Below are 21,833 nucleotides of genomic sequence, written 5' to 3' on the forward strand. Positions count from 1 at the left end.
AATGTGTCTTTTAACTGACAACATGATTGGAAGGCATAAAAGATGTTTGAGAAATGGATCGAGGCCTTAAAAGCCACTTTAGTGCAGGAATAATGAGGGGTATTAAAAAAAAATAAATTGCATTTATAGTTCTCCAGAAAAGTTAACATTCCATGGCAGATATTACTTAAACATTAGTTGTTATTCAAAGATTCCTTCAAGTCAATGATGGAATTCTTCCTTTAGAAGCTGTTCTAGTTCAGAGGTTATCGCATATCTGAAATGCTATCAGCTTAAATATTTCATAATATGACACATTTGGGTTTTTTGGGGGGTGGGGAATACATACCTGGACCTCTACCACCACTAGCTTGAATATGGCTTCTACTGAATGCTGAATTATCCGGCTGAACTTTTTTATTACTTCTTTGATTAGCAGGGTCTCCAATTCCATTCTCTTTCATGTGGTCTGATTTAGGAGCAGAATGCTTTTCAAATCCTATCAAATAACATATCTATCTTTAGAAATGAAAGGCTTCCTAATGTAAAGTTACCAATTTCTAAGTTAAAAATATAAGAAAGCTTTTTAATTGCAGATTAAAAAAAAAATAAAAAGAAAAACCTCGGAGAAAAACAACATCCCATTTCAATATGCTAGGCAATAAGATTTTGTAATATTTTATATATATATACTGCCATATTTATAGTGGTAGACTGTAGTGGAATACGGTCTTCAATCCTTTCTTCCCTGAAGCAGCCTATGTCATATTGCTAAATCATTATGTAAAGAGGAACATGTCAAATTCAATTGACCTTTTATTTAATTTACTTGTATGTTATGTTTAACATTGAAACAAACAAACAAACAAAAAAAACAATCCCATGACAGCAGTACAAACTACAAAACCAAAAGACTGGATTTTCATATATTGAGGCCTGTGCTATACAAATTTCTGAGAAAAGAAGCTTCCTGCAGCTCCTTCTGATTTTCCTCAAAGTCCTGAATTGGTTATCGCTGTGTGTGTGTATATCCATACACATATATATACAAACACACACACACTCCAAATACTTTAAGTAAAACTTCATACCAATACAGAAATGTGTCTTTTTATAACATTTTTAAAGAAATTTTAAATATATCAATGCACATACAAGAACATTCACCTATACAAATATACTATTATATTCTTCTGAATTTACAGATGGTACGTGTAGTTATGACCAAAAAATCTACAACTGAAAATCTTTTTTCCCCATTATCCATGAATCTCAATTTGTATTCCCATATCAGACCAAAACCAAATAGCTCTAATATTGAATATATATAATAATCTCTTTTCTTTTGAGGCCCTGTAGATAATTATTGATCATAGTACATAAGAACAAAGCAGCTAATTATCTTCTGCTTTTAATTCCCATTTCAGAAATACAGTTGATACTGTTATTAAAGAAAAGAAGTAGTCTTAATTACCCAAGTCCTCCCCATTTCCTCCTGCTTTGCACTGAGACCAATGAATAATCTGCTTGGGAGCATCTTCTGGAGATACGGCTGTGCCATCTGGGTTAGCATAAAATAGCAGCAATGGCTGAAAGTGACATCGAATGCACCTGGAGACCACATCTTTCCATTTTGTTCCAATCTAAGAAAAAAGAGAACAATCCCAAAACTTTTATCAATATCACTGAATTCAATTATGGAAAGAATAACTTATTAAGAAACAGATATCAAATCCCTAATTCCAGAGGTACACTAAAATTTCATGTCACATGAGTTTACGTAAATATGCAAAAAGCCAGAGCTAGTATCACATGGGCTAACAATTAGAACATCAACACTATGAATACAGCTGCCAGTAATTAAGTGTTCTTTTTCATTGAAAGAAGAAAAAGTTCAACAGTAGACAAGCCCATTAACATTCTGAAACATTCAGCATTTGGAGGGCAGAACTGTCAAGTAGTGAAATCAATTCTAAAATTAATTTATGAAAACTTATTTACAAAACTTAAGGTTCATTAAAATAAAGACTTTTGTTTGTCTTGTTCTAAGCTTGGTGTCAGAAGAACGCAATCTAGAAAAGTAAAGATAACTACATTTGATAGCAGTAAAAACAACATTTACCTCTTTTACATTAGCATCATCAAACAGCACCCATTTGCAACTCTTGGTATGAAAGGCAAAGGCACAGTAATGTCGGCTTGTGTAGCAAATCATTCCCACAAGAAAAAGTTCACTATTTTTGGCATTTTCATCTGTAACCCTATAGAACAGCTGTAAAAATGGTTACATATTTTAAAATACTTGTAAAATATTTAGCTTCAATTTCCAGACTTCCTACTGGCACGTTAACCGAGGCAATTGGTATTAAATATCTTGCTGCATCATGCAATTTCTTATGAGTATAAATAATGATTTTGGCATTTATTAGGTCCATTTTAACATTTATTTTTGCATAACTGAAAGAGTAAAACAGTAACGCTCTGGAATAATTCCAAACTGAAAAGATATTCCTAGATTTTCTACTAGGAATTCCTCTACATTTGTTTTTGTACTTAGGGATAAGACCAACAATTCTAATGAGACTTTCTCCTCTCACATCAAGCAGCACATTATAAAGAATGGTAAAAGTAGACATAAACTTTGAAGTTAAATTGCACTTTATGTATATTTTTATATTTTGTATATATTTACATATAGATAAGATATACGTAAAATGAATAAGCAATAGTAAGTTTCAGGTCAGATTACCCCAGGGAGATAAAGTTGTGTTGCCAGATTCCGCATAACCTCTTCTGTCAGGTCAGAGTGTTCTGAATCCCAGACTAAACCGATAGTCACAATCTCAGGACAATTCATAAGAACACGACGAATTTTTATTTTTTGACCGCAGTTACTCTAGAAAAAAGGAAAAAAAAAAATGTGATGGGAGGGAAAACAGAGGTGTTTAAAAAAAAAAAATTATGAAAGTCCGAAGTTGAGTTACTAGAGAAGAAATAGTGCAAGAAAACAACTCGGCAACTTTTTCTAATTCTCAATTTTGATTATGGTGCTTGTTTCTAACAATTTAAGGATAAAGTTCTTCATCATAAAAACACTCTGATGAACACCACAGCTAAACTTCTACATCCAATCACCACCTTAAAACAGAAAATTTCTCTTTTATCCCCTCTACATTTCATCATTTAGGCTTAGGTTTATATGTTCTTGTACACTTTTCTATGGTTCCTAAATTAACAGTATTTATACAGAACCATTTAAGGAAGAGAGGAATATAAACTAAAGCAGCTTCATTCCAAAAATACACCTGTTCCAACTAATCAAAACCTCTAGCTCTATGTTCAACATAAAGTGAAGAGTAAAACACAGACCTAATACCTCAACTTTCTAAACAGGCCACTTGCAACTACAATACTGTGTTTATCTAGAACCAGAGCAGTAAAATATAAATTTAAGGGTTTTTTTACTCTAAGCTGGACTGTGCTGAAGTGGCCACAGGCAATATTGCTTTTAGGGGAATACTTTAGCCTGATTTAATATTCTAAGAAGTTCTCCTTTGTATCTTAAAGTAATGCAACATCTTTGTTTACTTACAGGGCACTTTCTGTAGTCATCAGCAGTATTTGCTGCCTGCAGCAATTCTGCAAACATTTCTGGCTTGAGACGTTCATGCCTCTCCATCATTTTTTCTACTTCATTACTGTAAAAAAAAATAAATGGAAAAAACTGTGGATTTCCCTTGTTAAGAGTTAACAGATTTCAGTCAACTCTCAATTAACTGTATCTTATGACTAAAAAGAAGATACAGACGTAAAACAGTAGCAACGCATACTTTCTGTCAAGCTCTCTCCACGTCTTGCTTTTGAAATTCAAGTGTTACTTTTGGACAGCATCTCAAAAATATGTTTTAACAAAGGAATACACATTCATTTTTAACACTTACAGCATCTCTCTGGCATGCTTTGTTTATTATTGGAAGGGTGTATATAGAAAATGAGATACAATAACAGCTCTTACCAGAGGGCTGTGGTAGAAATGTAACGCACAAATTCCGTAAAAGGCAACGGGTCTGATGATGCCCCACAACTGCGACATACACACTAGGAAAAAAAAAAATAATTGTTTCCATAGTCCTGAGTGCATAAAACCAAAAGTATTTGTTAAAGGAATCAAATAAAGGTCTAACCTGTTCATACAGTGTCATCGCAAACTTCTGATGAGAAATACAGGATTTTGAAGTGCACATATCTGTTTCGCTGTTTGGCACTAGGTGAAAATGAATCCGTTCAAGGATGTTTTCCTAAATAGAAATAATAATGTAAATATAAACAAAGTTGATAAAGTCAGAATATAAGAGCAACATTACAGTTTAATACCACAACTACTACTCTTGGCTCCAAATAGTCCACCTACACAATTAACATGTAATTCTGTCCCTATTTACAACCCAGTGAATGGGAATTCTTGTCATCTCAAGCTTTCCAAACACTAACAAAACAGCATTAGATAATGGTTACCCACTGTTCTTCCAGAATGCATTCACCTTTGAAGGAAGTGAATCTTCAAGAAGAATTTAAAAAGCTGTCTTACAGTAAAACACAATATTAATGTCATTGCATGCAATGAGTGAAATATTTTTTGGATCAGGCCCCTGTCTCAGCTGTTCTTCACACTTTTATGTTTTTCCCTGCATATCAATCTGATCATCTGATTACATTTAGCACATGCGCCACCACAAATACCATTGACAGAAGCATGGAAAAAGCTTGTAAATAGCACATGCCTGATCTATTCTGCGTCTTACTTTTTAACCTTAAAATAAACAAATAAAAGTATTATAATTGTCATCAGTTTGGCCCCTGAATCAGCACAGCCTTTTTTTCCTCTTTTGCCAAAAAAAACCCAGAGGTAATGGGAAGAAGTGAATCTATTCAAATAAATCATTCAGACAGCTGATTACTTTATGGGTTCAAATGCATTTTGATTAGATGGAGCACTAATGAGAAATTCTCTTTTGTGACTGCAGTCCATTAACCTGATAGTAAGATCTCCAACTTTCAGGAGTTTTCCACTGGATTTTCCTATGTATGCAAAAATGCATCTGGCAGGTATTTGTGGAAACTTCCAAAGCTGAAAGTAGTCAAAGTAGCAACCATACTTTCTGTCCTTCAAATCTGTCAGAAGATTAATACTGGTTTGTTATTTTGGGGGGTTTTGTTGTTTAGTTTTTCGTTTTGGGGGGGGTTTTGTTGCTTTTTTTTTGGTGTTTTTCTTTTGTTTGGTTTTTTGGTTTTGTTTTTGTTTTTTTTAGGGTGAACAATTTTCCTTGCCTAATACAGGACTTCTTAGAAAGAACACTAACAAAGAAGCCTATGTTATCTTGAGTCATCTTTTATGGTCACAGTAATGGCTCATGTTTTAGAGTGAGACACTTTATAAAAGCAGAAAGTAATCGCAGCAAGAGTCAAGATCTTCAAGTATTCATTCGCTCTTGGATAAGAAAATGGAAATCTCTTCTGCAGAAGACTTCAGTAATGAGCTGGCTAGTTGCAATGGAACATATTTCAAAAGGTGATGAGAGAATACTTGGAGGAACAGACTATATATTCAAATCTGTAGGTGCCTCTTCTCCTGCAAACATAAACCCTTCTCTCTATCCAAAAACTTTTAGGAGTGATTAAGAGTTCATCATCCTAACTGACCTCCTCCAATAACTATGTTTGACATGCCCCCTGCCTGAGCTACAGAGTTAGGGAATAAAGTACAAAGCAAATGCAAGATTACCAGATACTTACTTCATGTGCCTGTTCCCCTAAACTGGCATAAAGAAGGTCAGTAGTATTATGTCACTTGTATCCCACCCATGAGCCTGAAGCTATCAAAACAGACCAGCTTGACATCCACAAAACTAATGTAATTCTACACAACTAACACAAAAGAATACTTACAAAGCATTCTGCTGCATCATCCATGAATCCAAGCTGGAAACGCTGTTCATCCTTAAAACTTTCTGCCAGGGCATGTCTCATATTATCTGACGGGAGTGCTTTTTCTCGACTGTGTTGAAATTGTGAAAATATTGCCTAGAAAGAAATACAATTACTTAGCTTCCTTAGCCACTTGACTAGACACTGTGGATCTACGCAACTACGTCAGTTCTTACGCAGCATGACTAAATAGCAAATATATAAAAAGTTTATAAATCTATACAACTTCAGAAATTACTGTTTTCTCTTAAAGTTACTTTGGTTCTGTGTTCTGTTACTCATTCCATTATGAGAAGTTATGCTACCAAACTGAACTTTGGTCCAGCAGAAAAACATCATAGAAGTTCATAAGAATGCAGGTGATTGACTTCAGCTCCCAGAAGCAACACAAGCCCTAGTCTGTAATTATGCAAATTTTAAAATTTGATCCCTGGAATAGTGGTTCATGCATACATATCACATCTTTACAGATGGTGTGTATTTCTTAGGGCATAATGTAATACCACTCGGGTTAGTCTAACACCCATCATTCATTAAATAATGTAACATTTACATTACTACTACAGACTGGAGCATATCTATTAAATTATGGATATGCAAGAAACTCCCATAAATTAGACAGAATGCTGATAAATCCTTGATATTAAATCAGCTCTCTACTGAACCAGTGCACACAATGCAAGAGAACAGACTCAATATCTGTGGTTCCAGAACAGGAGAATAGGTTGCACTTCATTTTTTCTTTATTCCCCACAAGAGATAGTTGACTACTACTTTCTGGAAGAGATGTGTACACAGGTGACCTCATAATTTAGCAAGTGAGGGAGGCTGATTTTCAAACAACTGAAAGTTAAAAGCTATTAAATGAATGAGAAAACATTTGCAGATATTAAAGGGTGTATTCCACTGTTCAAGAATTCCAAGTCAAACTTTAGGAAAAAAATGAAGATAATAAAGGCAAAACAGATCAGGAGAAGCCACGTAAAATATAAATAAGGATAAGCTTTCTTCACATAGGTCTCCTAGAGTTAAAAAAAAATAATAATCTATTAGGGCAGAAGGAAAAGATACAACAGATAAGCAAATTTCCAGTGCTAACAGAAGGTAGTGTTTTAACCATGACACATTCCAGGGTAAGCATCTGTCAAATATTTAAACTCCCCTCTCATAACAAAAAGCATGGACTTGTGATAAAAATTACAGTAAATATCTCAATGTAAGGATTCAAAATTAAGTTTTCAACAGATCTGGTAATACAAGTTAACTCTGCTTTGAAAAGACTTATCACTTCTCATTTTGGTTGCCAGGTCACTTTTGGTATGCAACAGAGCCTTACATATCCAGCTAAAAAAAAAAAAAAGCACAGATAAGCAGCTATGTATGCTCAATTTTAGTGGTCTGCACAGTCCCACCCCAGTGATATCCAGAGAAAAGAGCACATTTAATTCTCAAAACACCACCAAAAGAAAAAGATAATGGATTGAGCTGAAATAACCCAGAATTTATTGGCTATGATTTTAGTTTATAGGAGAGGCTGATATAGATTAAAAAATCCTTCTTTATTGATGAACAAGTAAGAAGGGTTAAAATAGCCCAAGACCACCACCAAAATAATAGAAAGCTCCCAAAACCACACCCCCAAAAAAACAACTCAAGTCAACAAACAAGTCATTGAAACGCATCCTCATCCAGCATATACAGTGCATGAAAATCAAAATGCCTCATGTTCTGAACAAAGAACAAACAGAATCACTCAACCAGTACCTCTAAAAAGCCAAGAAAGCAAAACTAGTTGCGTTCATAATGACTGAGGACAGATGCTTCCAAATGAGTTAACCACAATGTTTTGCTTTCAACACATAGGTTACTGGCCATGGAGTTATAAAGATCACAACTGTACTGTTAAAACAATAACTAATTCAATTCTAACCATTTCCTAACAGTATTCTTGGGAATATATCAAAATAGGAAGATATGACAGTCCAGGTAGATATATTCAGGTAGAGTAAGCCATTTAGATAAATCACACAAGATGCATCATGGAAGTAATGAATCCTTCAAGAACAGATACTTGAAAGAATAAAGAAAATGACAAGTCCTAAACTACAGCAGCCTTATGTAGCAGCTGAAGCTAGTGTACTGTTCACAACAGTGAATCAAAAAGCCCAAAGTTCTGAAGAATCAAGAGCTTATAAAAAGATTGGAATAAAAGTCTCAGGCAGTTTGTCTGAATTTGCATAGTCTCAACCGCCTCCTAAAATCAACCATTTTAACCACAGAAATAAAATTACACCTTTTTAAAAAAAAATAATGGTTTGGAAAAAAAGAGAGACACATATTCAAAACCATCTGTACCATACTGCAATCATCATAAACACTAAAAATGGCTGAGAAAAACTACACAGTACATAGATTATACACCTCCTGAAAGATTAAATAAACGTCACTGCAAATAATTCTTGCCTGAAACACTTTTTCAGTAACAAAGTTTGGTCTGTGAAACTCCCTGAGAATAAACTCTAAAATACTTGGCTTTTCCTTCCCTACAATTTACCATCATCAAAAACCACTTCCACAATTAACTACATTTTCCAATAGCGTTGTTTCTTTCAGCTCCTTCCAGATGAGCGATTCCCAGTTCTGTGTATCATATCTACTACTGTATTTGACTATACAGCTATAGTCCTGTATTAGAATGTCAAAAGTGTCTTTACTGTAAATTGCAGTAAGAGCAAAAAGTCCAAACTACTGAAAAAAAAAAAAAACCATACATTTTTCACTGGGGTTTTTAACTCAATGGAACAGGGATATCATGCTTAAGAGCTCTTTCCCTAGTAACTACAGGCAGCCAAATACCAGTGCAATAAAAGTAATAAGAACCTAACAGAATTCGACATCTGTTTCCAGACTTCAAACGAGTTACAAAACTGTCTGAAGCGCAAGTTTCAAGCACTAGTTAAGATATGTAGATCGGACTTATTTTCAAACACTAAAAAGTTACCAGCTTTCATTAGCTTTTCCAGTTCCACTACCTGTCTTTCATTACTGACAAATTGAACAATTAAGTTGTGCACCACTACCAGCAACTACTGAGTGAAAAAAAACAGTCTTGAGACCTTATCAGACAGTAATATAGTTATTGTAAAAGAACCATATTCAAACACTACAAGAAAGAACAAAAGCATATGCATACAAACAGAAGAAAAGAAAAAAATTGCTGAGAAGCTAGCCAGAAATTTTCAAATAAGTTATACTGTCTTTTAATAGACAAAAGTTTTATGTTTAAGCAGACTGTAAAATTTGCGTACAGTAATATTTCTTCTTTAAACACAAGAAAATATTTCCGTTGCAAATATGTTATAAATGTCCTTAAATCTAAATTGTTTCTTTACACAAGAATGACTTAGAATCACCCAGACATATGTATGATGGGGATATAAATTAGTAAAAATTACTTAAATTATTATTCCATCATCTTAAAAGATGATTCTTCTAAGAATTATTATTTACCTTTAAAGCACAAAATATGCACGCATCTCCCTGACACACATGTCCAGTTAAACCTCTTAAACTTCGTCGAAATATGTCAAGTTGCCATAATACCTACAAAAACAAAGTTTCACAGAAAATAAGTAATGAGTTCTGAAGGTTCTACATTTAACACAGCAACATAGAGTAGATTTTCTTTTTTTTTTAATTTCACATAACATCTACAACTTGAGCACAAACATTGCTACAAGAATTATGGTCCTTTTCCATTAGTTTGATAACTTGTGGAAGTGGAATGTTCGCATTCGCCATCACCGCTCATAAAATTTAGATCTCTTTTTTAAAGTTTTTTGAAACAATGGAAAACAATGTACTTTGTGTGGAAAAAGAGCTGAAGTACTCTTAAGGAAGCAAGCAGCAAGCTAAACTGTGCACAAAGATTGCAATAGCCTTCTTACAGCTTTACATAAGAGGAAGACAGCTACGGGGCTCTTTCCCTCACCCTCCTTCCATGCCTTCTTTCAAATAAAATAAAATAATTTAAAAAAAAAAGAAATGAGATGGAAACACAGAAACTGAATTGCTACGTAAAATGCAAACACCATTTCAGGTTAAGTCTATACTACATTCTTATAGTCTTTTACTAAAATGATTGCTGAAATACATTTGTTTTTCCACAGATCAAAATAATCCTGGTGCTTAATCAGTAAGTTTCTAACTTATGTAAGTACTCTATGTAATGTCAGCTTAGCTACTCAGTATCTAATGTCCTAGGTACACAATCAGTGCAGTAGTTCAGAAAGTTGTCCATTTAAAAAAGAAATTTTAAAAAAACGAAACAAAAATGAGTTCTCAAGTGGCAAAGCAACACAACAGCTGCAAATCCAAAAAAAAAAAATTCCTATCTATAAATATAGAAGATAAAATTAATTAGGATCCATTTGCAAATTAATGTCCAAACCTCAGTTCTGAAGGTTGAACAGAGGTTAAAAGAAAAGAAAGGAACACATTCCTCCTTGTAAAAGGGTAGTCGCCAATCATCAGCCACCATTTGATAAACAGTGGTAGGCTGTGTAGCAGGATTGTCTGAAACTATAACTAAAAATGACTTAGGGTTTAATTTTAGGGTACCCTCAGGGAAATTAGCAAAACTGCAAGAGAATATAGGTCATGCTGTTCCTATTGAATGTAAAACAGCAAACTCATTCTACTAAATCTATTGTGCATTTTTATTTTAAAAATATTTTGATAGCACAGATATACACATCGCATAGATATCTCTCCTATATCTCCTATGTATATATCCTTACCATTTTTAAGACTTAGGTTTTTTTAGGAAGTCTACGCATCTATTAAGCTCTCTCAGTTTGGTAAACAATTCTGTACGATTTGAAAATGATCAGGTCCAAAATCTAAGCATTAAAAAATATATTGTTCTGCTCTTTATTTGCACAGCCTAGAAATTTGTTGTTATTGTTAATTTCCAGATTTAAAAAGACTATAGTATAAACTGCGCCTGGTATTCTGACTTGCAGACAATGTGGAAAGGCTAGCACTGTCCTAGTAGAATTAAGCAGATCCCCATATTCCCCGTCATAAGTAGGCTTTTAAAAGCTCAGTTTTTTTATCATGCTAATGTCACTGTACTATTAAACTATACATGAGAGATCTAAAGAGCCATTATTTTTTCCAATTACCGCTCATATAAAAACAGAACAGTGTGTAGGTAAACACATGCAAAAAGCTGGTTGTAATAAGCATGCATATAGACAGTAAAAAGAAATCTAAGTCATATTTCTTTGGTATGAAGTGTATCTTTCCTAAGATTAGAACAAAAGCTTTTGACTAAACATGCACCTTCTGATATGCCCCAGTACCACAGACTCATGTGCTAATTCTGAAAAAATAGTATTTTAATAAAAACAGTGTCCTATTCAATACAAGTAGTAGTACTGGTTGTCCCATATAAAAAGTGTTTTGTAAATTTTGCCAAGCAATAAAACTGTTATTTGACAGAAAACTTAAATTCAAGCGGCAAGTTTTAATGTTGTGTGTCATGCTTCCAAATACAAAAGGAAACATTTTCTGATATTCTTAATGCTTGCAAACAAAATAATATGCTGTCTCTTTTTTTTTGCAAAATTAAGTATTTAATACTCTCAATCAATTCCTAAAAATTAAATCCTAAATGATATTACTTCTACACAGTTGTCTTTTTTCTACAATTGTCACTTTTTTTTTTGTTTTAGGAAAGTCCGTTCTAAAAAGACCTGCTATTCTGTCTTACTTGGAATCATTAAGAAGTTTAACTGAGAACTGAATTTAAAACTGTTCAAAAAAGTGCTGTATTTTTCTGTAAAATACACGTACTGCAATACAAATAGTAAAAACAGCATTGCTAAGAGAACACTTTCCCTACTATGACCATCTAAGCTGCAACAAAACCAGAACTGTTTAATAACTCAAGTTTTTTCTTACCTGAACAGCACTATTAAGAAAGCAGCTGTTTTGTCCGGGTTCATTTAATAAGCCTTTTGTAGGGGCCAGGGACAATATACTTCCAGGTTGATAAACTTTTCCAAGGTTACCCCCAGGTTTTCTCAAGAATTTCACCCATGCCATTATTTTTTAGACTTTATAATTGCAATATTTACACTTAAATATTTAAGGATATGATGGGTGCAAGGCAAAGAAGATCCTAAGAGAATTGCTCAAAAGTGATGGCATTCCATTCAACTCTATTCAACAGGAACCACTCATGGCCGTTAAGTCCTTTTTTCATGAGCAGCTGTCAGGCATCTCTCAGGACCAGTCTCTCAGTTAAAATAGAGCTATACAAAGCTTTTAACTCTCAGACTTAAAAAAAAACAAAAATAAAAACTAAAAAGATGTCCACTTAAGGTTAAAGCATGTTAAAAGCTATTAGAATAAAAGTTCTTATTAAGCAAGTCACACAGTAACTGACTTCTCCTGCCAGGGGTATCAGTAAAGTATTACTATAAATCATTAGTTGTATTATATCTCAAGTTTATATATAGCACAAAAATGGAAAGTTCTTGACAGGCGTTATATTCCTATTCTCTCATTTCGTTCCATCTTCTTTTTACTTCTAGCTGTGACCCATAAAATATATTCCAGCTTAGAGGACTCCATGTTTATTTCATTCTGTTTCCAGTGAATCTGAAATAGGAAAAAAACAGAAGATATAAAAATAGAATTTTCTAAAAGGTTAAAGACCTAAATCAGAAAAGAGATCACAGCCAAAAAAACCTCCTCATCTAATGGCAGATACAATAACCAGGGAAGAGGAAGAAACAATTGCCACCTAAAAATTAGTTTTAAGGCAGAAAAATTAAATTATCTGTCATAATCAATTATCTTCTAACTTACACCTCTTAAGACCACAATAAAATTATTGTAAAGGTTCTGTAACAATATGCAACAGCTTATAAAAAGACCATATAACACAAGTTATTCTAACTTTCAATCCTGAAGTTTAATAAAAAGATTACTAAGAAATAAATATTTTTATTCAGCACTTGAAAGCCTGAGATGACTTTAGTTTAAATACCCCAGCAAGTCACGTGAACTGATATGTATTTCTATGCCTTAAGATTAATAAGATGTTACACATACTCAACCAGAACTCAGCTTTCAAAATTTTGTACTACCTAGCATACACTACATAAATACACCATTAACTTAATTGCATTCTTAAAGCATCCAGAAAAGCATAGCTAATAGCAGAGCAAGAACATTCTGGTAGTTGCCCCAGTAACTGATCGCAAGATTTTCAAATTCCAACAATAAGAGTTGTTTCTCTCATTGTTGAAGGTACATATTTACGGTTAAATGACTCATTATCCAGAACATCACCACAGACACAACTAAAGCCCATGATGCGTTCATCTCACAACAATGAATTATTCAATCAGTTTGGCATTACTACATCATCCACATCAACATTTGATGTAATGGCAGAACAGAATAAACTTAAATAAACCAAAGCGATTAAGGCTGCATATTTGGGGGGGAAAAAAAAAAAAAAAGGTGAAATTTGGGCCTCACATTACAACTAAGATATTCACCTTATATTTTAGAAGCATGTGAGATACTAAAACAGTACTGGCATACTTCAAAGCTTGCAGCTTTCTCACTGCAATTTTTCCACTTTTCAAGCTTTTCAAGATTGGTGACTGACACTAAAAAAACAAAACCAAAAAAAAACACCACAAAACATTTTGTAGTTGGAAAGCTGTATAAATTAAAGGTAACTTTCCCCAGCTCAGAACAACCAACAACATATTCACATCAAACAGTTCTACAGCTCAAATACCGTTCAGCTGGGATACCACAGAAACAAATCACACAACTTTCAAAAATATCTGCAGAAAGTCTTGCACCCCTAAAACCATTCCCCTTTATTTAAAAGGAATGCTGGTAATTGCATGCATTATCAAAAAAATCAATAACTGGAACCTAACCAAAAGTCCCTTTTGCCCCATGCATAAGCAGATGGTTTTTGTTTGTTTACTGCTGTTACTGTATCTCACCCATGAGTAATTTGATTTAATAATACTGGAAACAGTAAGTGTGATTTGTGACAGCACCGAGCAAGGAATCTGAAATCTAACTGGAAACTGACCTTGACAGAATATCATGTGGTAACTTTGTTTTCTTTATGTTCGCTTCAATAAACCCAAAAAGGGGGGGGGGGAAGAAAAATATGTAGCAAGTAACTGGAAATGCGTATCAGTTCAATACCTTATTAGAAGCTTAAATTATTTAAACATGGTATCAGCTTCAAAGTTGTTTGGTTTGGGTTTTTTCCACATAAAAGTTAAAGTGCTCCACAGCATAACAACTACTCTTCTACAAAGGACCCAACACTTAAGGAAACAGGCACAGAGGTGAAGGTGAAACAAAAATTAACACAGAGAAAGAGTAAAGATTCTCTGAAGTCAGTTATGCAGAAGTCATAACATGATCTGTGCAGAGCAATTAAAGGAAAGAAAATATTTTTAACAAGTGTTTTCATTAGACAGTTTCAGTACAGCACATAAATAGAAAATAATGAATCACTACAGCAAAGACAAATAAAGAGGAGCCAAGGAAAAAATCTAAGGTGTATAGCTATTTATTATCAGATACATATATATGCATACAGATATATATATTCAGGAAGCCAGTATCACACATTAAAAGCACTTAGTAATTTGAAGCATCATTTGGCCCAAAGTCTTTTACTACTACAAGGAACCATAATTTTTATTCCTGAAAATAACTTTATAACTATGATTTAAAAACCAAAACCCGGAAGAATCTTAAATTCAACTCTTTCAACCATCAAATATTTTCTACTGGTTTCTGATTTCCACATCCATACTGGCCTAAAACTTTTTTGTCACAAAGAGACCTTCTTGAGCGTGCATTTCCCTGGCAATACAGAATTCTTAATTCCACCTCATATAATTTCCCATATGGAGAATTATGTATGGTTTTCTCCACCCTCCTGCTACTGTCCCGGAAGACAAAACTGAAGTGAAAATGAATGATTTTTGGTAATCAGCCATATCAAACTCGGTACACCGAAGGGGAAAAACCAGGAAAGAGACTGAACGGGGTACAGTACAGACGGGCTGTGGTAGCCTTAAAGGCGCTAAGTGTATTTGCGCTCCAATGAATGCTTAAGATGTCCTTCACTGTGTTCCTACCTTTGAGTAGACAGAAGCAACAGGATCAATACAGTTCTAACCCAGAAACACCAGACTTGCTGTCGTGGTCTGCTGATGTAAAATAAATTCCCTACTGAATACACTACCCCCGTAATCTCCAAAACTGCTCATACAGTGGTACCCCACCCACAGTGGCAATTCAGCTAGCCTGTCCCCTGCGGTCTGCATTTCAATGGAAAGATCGCGCAGCATATAGCAGACAAAATAAGGGAAGGAAATAAAGGAAAAGTAAGATAGACAGCATGCCAATGATAAAATACAGAAGTTACTGCAAAAAGACAAGTTTCTGGTATCTAAATTTCATTTGAAAACAGCTCACAGATCTTCAGCTGTGATGCTGGAGTACAGTTGGTTATTAAAAGAAATCCAAGGACATGCAAGAATGGCAGGATTCATTTCCAGCCAAAAAAAAAAAAAAAAAAAAAAAAAAAAAAAAAAAAAAAAAAAAACATTGAATCCTTGCTTCATAAGCAAGTTATTTTCTCATCTGAAGAAAAGTGTAATGATAGACTCAAAGTCACATTAAATTTGGGAAACATTTGTGCTCTTTTTTTTCTTTAAACAGAAAAGGAAAATAGCTCCTAGAAACACATCTGTGAAACTGACCGCTAAGATCAACAGGCAAAAATTACAAAACATTCGGAAAAATTTTATCTGTAGTTCTCATTTTTATCCTTGGGACTTACTTACATTAAGTCACAAGGGTAGAAGAGATTCCATCACCTTTTTTGTCTCTTTCTTATCATACTTTCAAGCACAATTTCCCCATGTTTCTGAACAACAGATTTATGCACGGATATGGGGGAGAAGAATCTCTGAATTTACCTAGTCTGTGTTTTAACTGCTAAGAAAAATACATGCTGCTTTGGAAACTAGAGTTTTTCCAGAACAATTTACGACAAATTACATATAGAAAGTCATTTTGTCTTGCATTTCAGGGACACCCTGGAACAAACATCCCGTGCACTAAACATTTAGCTGTTGGGCTGGGTTTTAGAGAAGTAATATAATGGTTCTGGATCAGCTCTATGTTACTGTTACACTACATTAAGATGCTTGCTGTTCAATTTCACATGCAATATACAAACAATTTCAACTCTCACACCAGGTAAGCACGCACAACCAAATGGTAATAAATTACAGAATATATTCACTGCACAGTTTTCATATCTGGGCCAGACATTATTTTTCTAAAGAACTGTGATATTATATTCATATGGCCTCTTGTTAACTACCCACAACATAAGTATACTTTTTCCTGAAAATTTAGATACAACCCTAGAAAGATCAGAAGTGAGGACTTAAAAATTATACTGGAAACCTTAACAAATTACTCTTTTTATAAATGCATTATTTAAACTGCTTATGTCAAACTAAACATAACCCCCACAGCGATTCAAAGATGTGTCAAATATTTAAGAAAAAACACGACTGGTACATCAGAAAGTTATTCAATTTAAAAGATCTCTCTGTCCTCATACTTTTCAACTAGAACTTTGCACTAAATGAGCCTTCTAGTCCCTTTATCTACTATTCTTTCTCCCACAAAACAGTCACAGTCAACCCAAGGAACAGACAGTAGCTGTGAAAAAATACTATCTTGACACACAATTCTCTGGTCAACTTGACTAGTAAGTCCTAGCCTGGAGTAGGAAGTTGCACTACCCTTCCATTCCCCATTAATACCCTGTATCAAATACTATGGTGCGTAGCTTCTCGCTTACTAGTAAGAGGGGCACTGTAGACAAGTCTCCCAATGGTGCCATTAGCAATGGCATTAGCTTCTGTCATCCATGTGTCATCACAGGAGAGAAAGTTTATAGTACCATCTTGTTTTGAAATTTACATCGTTCAAATATCTCAAAGTTGGTTTTGTTTAAAAAAAAAAAAAAAAAAAAAAAGAAAGACAGAAAGAAAAAAAGTCAGGATCAACGAAAGCTATTGTGGAAGATGCTAGCAAGATGTATGCTCTTTAGCCACAGCAAATTTTTCTGGATTTGGATGGGCCCCCAAGAGTATTATTCCTCTGCTGACAAGCCTACCCTCGTTGTAGATTGTTCCCTAAACCAGAGAAGTGATGCTGCTGATTAACCTCGGTTCCTTCCACCTCCCATAAGGTTTGATTAAGCTTTTAGATGACTGGGACTCGGACCACTGACTCCTTTAACCTAAATTTGACACTTTATTGGACAGTAATTAGGAACTGAAGACTGTTCTTACAAATCTGTGGTGAGCCAGCGTTGCTAAGAGCACAGTAGCATGTATTAGCCACTGGGATTTACCAGTTCTTTCTAAGTTCTTGGCTTGACAAAGGTGTGGGTGACTGACAACAGTTTGTATGTCATTGAAACATACATAGGCTTCAACAGGTGCAATCTTTAAGCAAACCAGCTATTTCACATAGTGTTATTGACATGCTACCTAAGATTTTTAGGAGCTGAGAGTTAAAGAAATATTCTTGCCCTTCAGACCGATGGGATCAATTTTGGGTAACTGTTCTCAACCAGAGACACTAAACAAGGGCTATGAACTCTCAAACCAGTGTCTATTTACCACCCTAGGTTCTTCTACCTTACCTAATTTCAGTCACTCTTCTTCAGTCATCAATGATCCCATCAAGCACCTGGCTATCCTTAATTGTGCAGCCTCAAAGGACAAAATATATGCCTGTCACAAATTTCTGGCACTTGCCTTTATAGCTTCCAGGACAACAAATACAATAATTGGCAAAAACACATGTTATTACCTGTTCTGCTGGTATACCCTAGCACATAAGTAACTGCAGCTAGTGCAGTCTTTTCAATGGAAGAACTAAATTAGCTTAGAAATCAGTGCAGTTACTGTTTTACCAAAACACACCACTTTCTATAAGCACATTTGTGTTCAGGCACCTTTGATATCCGTTTAGACAAACAGTTGGTCCTGTGAATACTGGAACTATCAATCCCTGGCTCCTGATAGCTTTATGTCTCATGGCTGAGCTTTTCATACAGTTTTCTCCCTAGTTGGAGAATATGCCAACTCTGTTCCTTATATCTTCTTACAAGGTCTCTTTCTTCCAACCAGCTGCCTGTTTTCATGCACTTTGCAAGTACATAATCATCTTCAAGACTTCCATCCTTTCTGTCAAATTGGGTGGAAACCTGCCAATGGGTTCAAAAGTCGTTGACTGTGTGTGTCTCTGAAATTTGGCTAAAGAATCATTATTTACATCTTCTCAGCTTCATTTTTCAACTACTCTCAGTGTGTTGCATAAATGACTAATGGCAAACCCTTCTCATGCCCAATACTGTGATTACTTTTAAGCAAGACAGCTTTTTGCTTCTGCTGGCAGTTCACGCCTCTGTGCTGAGTCTGGCAACCAATCCATGGTCCGACAGCTCTAGTAAATCAATTTCTAACTTAGGAATTTAGATACAAGACAATAAAAATTGGAAGGAAGAGTGATTAAATGTATTGCAAAGGAATAAACTTATGATGGGAAACCACTGGAGTTTTCTGCAGTGAGTCAACATTATTAGGACCCTGGTTACTTTCTTCTCACTATAATGACATTCATGAAATATTCAACAACTTGCAACTGTGAGAATTTGAGTGTTTTCCACACCTCAAAAGCTTGTCATTTAAATTTGCCAAGTTTTGTCAACAGAGCTAAAATCTCATTTGTTCTGTGACAATACTGGAGATTGCCATCATTTGAAAACAAGTAAACACATCCCCAACATCACTGAAGTTGCTTTAAAAATGTAGAGAAAGACTGAAATTTGAAATTAATAAACTCTTACATCCATCCCAATGGGGCTTACTCAATTTTTTTGGTCACTGCGTAAATTGTGTCCCCTTCCACCTTTATCGTTCTGTTGAATTGTATATGTCAACAGATCTCAGTTGCTTTAAGATACACCTGATGCTCTTAGTAGTCACTAGTCTGTCTTTAAAAATGATACGACTCACTTCAAAAGCTGCCAAAGAAGTACGTTTATAACAATGCAGGTTCTCCCTATTTGAAACATCAGATAGAGGTAAAAAAACCACACTTCATTGATAGCATTCACTTGCAACATACGTAGCATGAAACATGAACACCACTATAAAAAGAAGACCAAAAAAAAAAAAAAAAAAACATCCCCACAGTGGGTTATCTGTGCATTCAGATCCTTACAATTACATTCCTGGGGCTCCCAGTCACTTCTGTGCAGATTTCAGGAGCTAAAAATATGACTTATGGGGGAAAAACTGAAATAATCAGTGGTTTTCAATAGGAAAAAAAGAAAACCAAAAAAAAAAAAAAAAAGACATTCCCAGCAGTGCGTATTCGCCTTGATTTTGCGGGCCATCTGCAAGTATGCCAGACAGTGGTATTAGTCCAACACATTCTTTCTGCCTTCAGTCACCAAATCAAGGAGTCCCCAAAAGAAAAAGGGGTGGTTGATAGTCATCACTTCTAGAAAAATCTTCAAACCAATCTCGTTTAAAATCTTCAGAAGATTTCAAACCCAGTCTTTTTCTATTTTAAAGATCTCTATTGTCTTTTCTCCTGCCCTTATGCATTTAGCTGTCCCTCGTATGCCAAACCACTGCTGAGGCACGTCATACTTTTCTGTATCCTTTCAAGATGGGGGAACCAGAAGCATAGATGCTATCCTAGAGGGCTTTTGTGTAAGTATACATTTTTTTCTTTAAGCGGTTCCAATAAAAACTTTCCTGTTTGCATCAAAAACAAAACAACAGGTTCATAGCTCAGCATCTCTGGGCTGTTACAACTAGGAACCAACTTTAGAAACAGCTGCAATGGGAACTCTGAGTAAAGATCTTAAAGAACACAAATTCCGAACCCATGACTTGGGCCAGCATTTACAGTGAATCATCACACAGAAATTACAGAGATTTTTGTTTCTCCATCTTCCTACTTCTTTACAAAGCGCTTTGTTCAAAGATTACCATGCACTCTTTCCTGAGCCTCAAAAAGATAGAAGGTATCTTTGAATAATTCTCACACTTGCCTTTTTATTCTAGATTAACTGCCTGTTCAAACTGTAACCTTGCTTTTAAGTTTTCTGTGTAGATGTTTGATCATTAACAGAAGTGCAAAATACCAAGTTCTGCTCCTTCCCAAAAAGCTTTCTGATTCCTTAAGTCACCAATAAAAACTACATAACTGAGTTACAAGGAATAGTAATATGAACATCATCTTTAAGACCACCCATATTTTAAAGGCTTGACAAAAAAAGAATATTCTGAATCTTTACATTTCATATATTCCTTCACAAACAAATCTATACAAACCTATCTAAAAACATTTCACTCGGCCTGCACATCTAAAATTCTGATCCAGTCCGTCTCCCTGTTTCAGCCTCAACCCATCATCATTTAACCTGGCCCTGACAAACTCCAACTTGTTTCCACTTAAACCATGAGGGTGTTTTTGAAGAACTCTTTGAATGGGCTTCATTCCCATCATGGTGTCCTTCAAGTGACTAAACTGTTTTAAGAGGCATTAACCAAGGAAAAATTAGGAAGTGTTGCTATCAAGATGTGGGAAAGCAATGTAACTGAAACACGTGATAGTACCAATACCCTGATCCTGAAGTCCTACGGGTCTCATACCCAAACAATTCTGTCAGTAGTACATCAGGCACACTGTGTGACTGAAAAAGATTCTGCACTATCAAGCTTTGATATGAAAGTCAAGTGCATATTTTAGGTGTTTTTACTGTCAACATCCCACTGGATAATAACTTTTTATACCAGTAATTTGATATTTAAAAACACCAACCAGCAAATACATCTAACTTTGCAACAATTTGTTAAGGGAATAAAGGTTTATGTATCATCTGATGAAGCTAATTTATTTTCAGATTATAACATGAGCTCTCACTATTTTGATACCTAAAATCACCCTTTCGTTCTACAAGAACAGGACAGTTAACAATAAAGTCAGTCAAGGCAATTTCCATTGCCTTGAGGGGAAAGGGGATACTGCATCATGAACTGGGCATAATAGTATTCACATGATTAAGTTTTTACTCTTAAAATAATCCTAGTAGCTTTAAAGTTAAGCAAGGGGGATTTTTTTCACATGTGCAAAATAAAGCATTTAAGACGACATATGTAAAACTCACTTATTTTGGGAAGGGAAAAATACACGTCAGGAGAACAAGCTGTATTTCCTCTGAAAACCTGATTTAAAATATTTGCATGGAAAATCAAAGTAAGGGATAAATTTAAGCGCAGCCCAGACGCTAAGCAGACCATTTGCATACAGCTCCCTCCATGCCTGCGAAACGCCGGCTGTAGGAACACAGCAAACACCCCAGCCTCTGAACGCTGTAAACTGATTAAATTTCCAGCAGTCCTATAGTACCTGTACTGGCATTTCCTGTTCCACACAGTCTCCGAAAACACTCCAGAAAAACTGGCTGGTGGGCATGTGACTCCCGCGTTAAACATTAACTTCGCATTCGGGCTCCCTCCGACCCCACACACGGGCGCTCGCCCCGTCCCCGCACCAGCCCCGCGCCCCTTCCAGGGGCAGCCCGCTCCCTCCGCTTACACAACCGACGGGGACCGGCCCGGCGGCTCGCCCCGCCATCCGCTTCGGACCCCCACCCGCGCCACCTCCGGGAGGGATTTCACCCCCGCGCC

General features: G+C 35.3%; 1 protein-coding gene across 3 annotated transcripts in view; it reads right to left on the reverse strand.

Annotated features, from left to right (window-relative positions):
• The window catches only part of USP53 (ubiquitin specific peptidase 53), a 39,765-nt gene extending 18,116 nt beyond the window's left edge, over positions 1-21,649 (reverse strand). For 2 of the 3 annotated variants that reach the window (XM_014949936.1, XM_014949935.1), the window contains exons 1-11: positions 21,553-21,649; positions 11,932-12,633; positions 9,475-9,567; positions 5,926-6,060; positions 4,164-4,277; positions 3,995-4,077; positions 3,572-3,677; positions 2,729-2,875; positions 2,102-2,251; positions 1,454-1,622; positions 329-478 (exon numbers count right to left, since the gene is read on the reverse strand). In XM_014949936.1, coding sequence (XP_014805422.1) covers positions 329-478; positions 1,454-1,622; positions 2,102-2,251; positions 2,729-2,875; positions 3,572-3,677; positions 3,995-4,077; positions 4,164-4,277; positions 5,926-6,060; positions 9,475-9,567; positions 11,932-12,075 — 1,291 coding nt within the window. In that variant the 5' untranslated portion in view covers positions 12,076-12,633; positions 21,553-21,649. The remainder of the gene's footprint in view (positions 1-328; positions 479-1,453; positions 1,623-2,101; positions 2,252-2,728; positions 2,876-3,571; positions 3,678-3,994; positions 4,078-4,163; positions 4,278-5,925; positions 6,061-9,474; positions 9,568-11,931; positions 12,634-21,552) is intronic. The other variant, XM_014949937.1, reaches the window with a different exon arrangement.
• Between the last annotated feature and the right edge of the window lie 184 nt (positions 21,650-21,833).

Source organism: Calidris pugnax, unplaced genomic scaffold (genome assembly GCF_001431845.1).
Source record: "Calidris pugnax isolate Ruff unplaced genomic scaffold, ASM143184v1 scaffold42, whole genome shotgun sequence".
Lineage (NCBI taxonomy): Eukaryota > Metazoa > Chordata > Aves > Charadriiformes > Scolopacidae > Calidris > Calidris pugnax.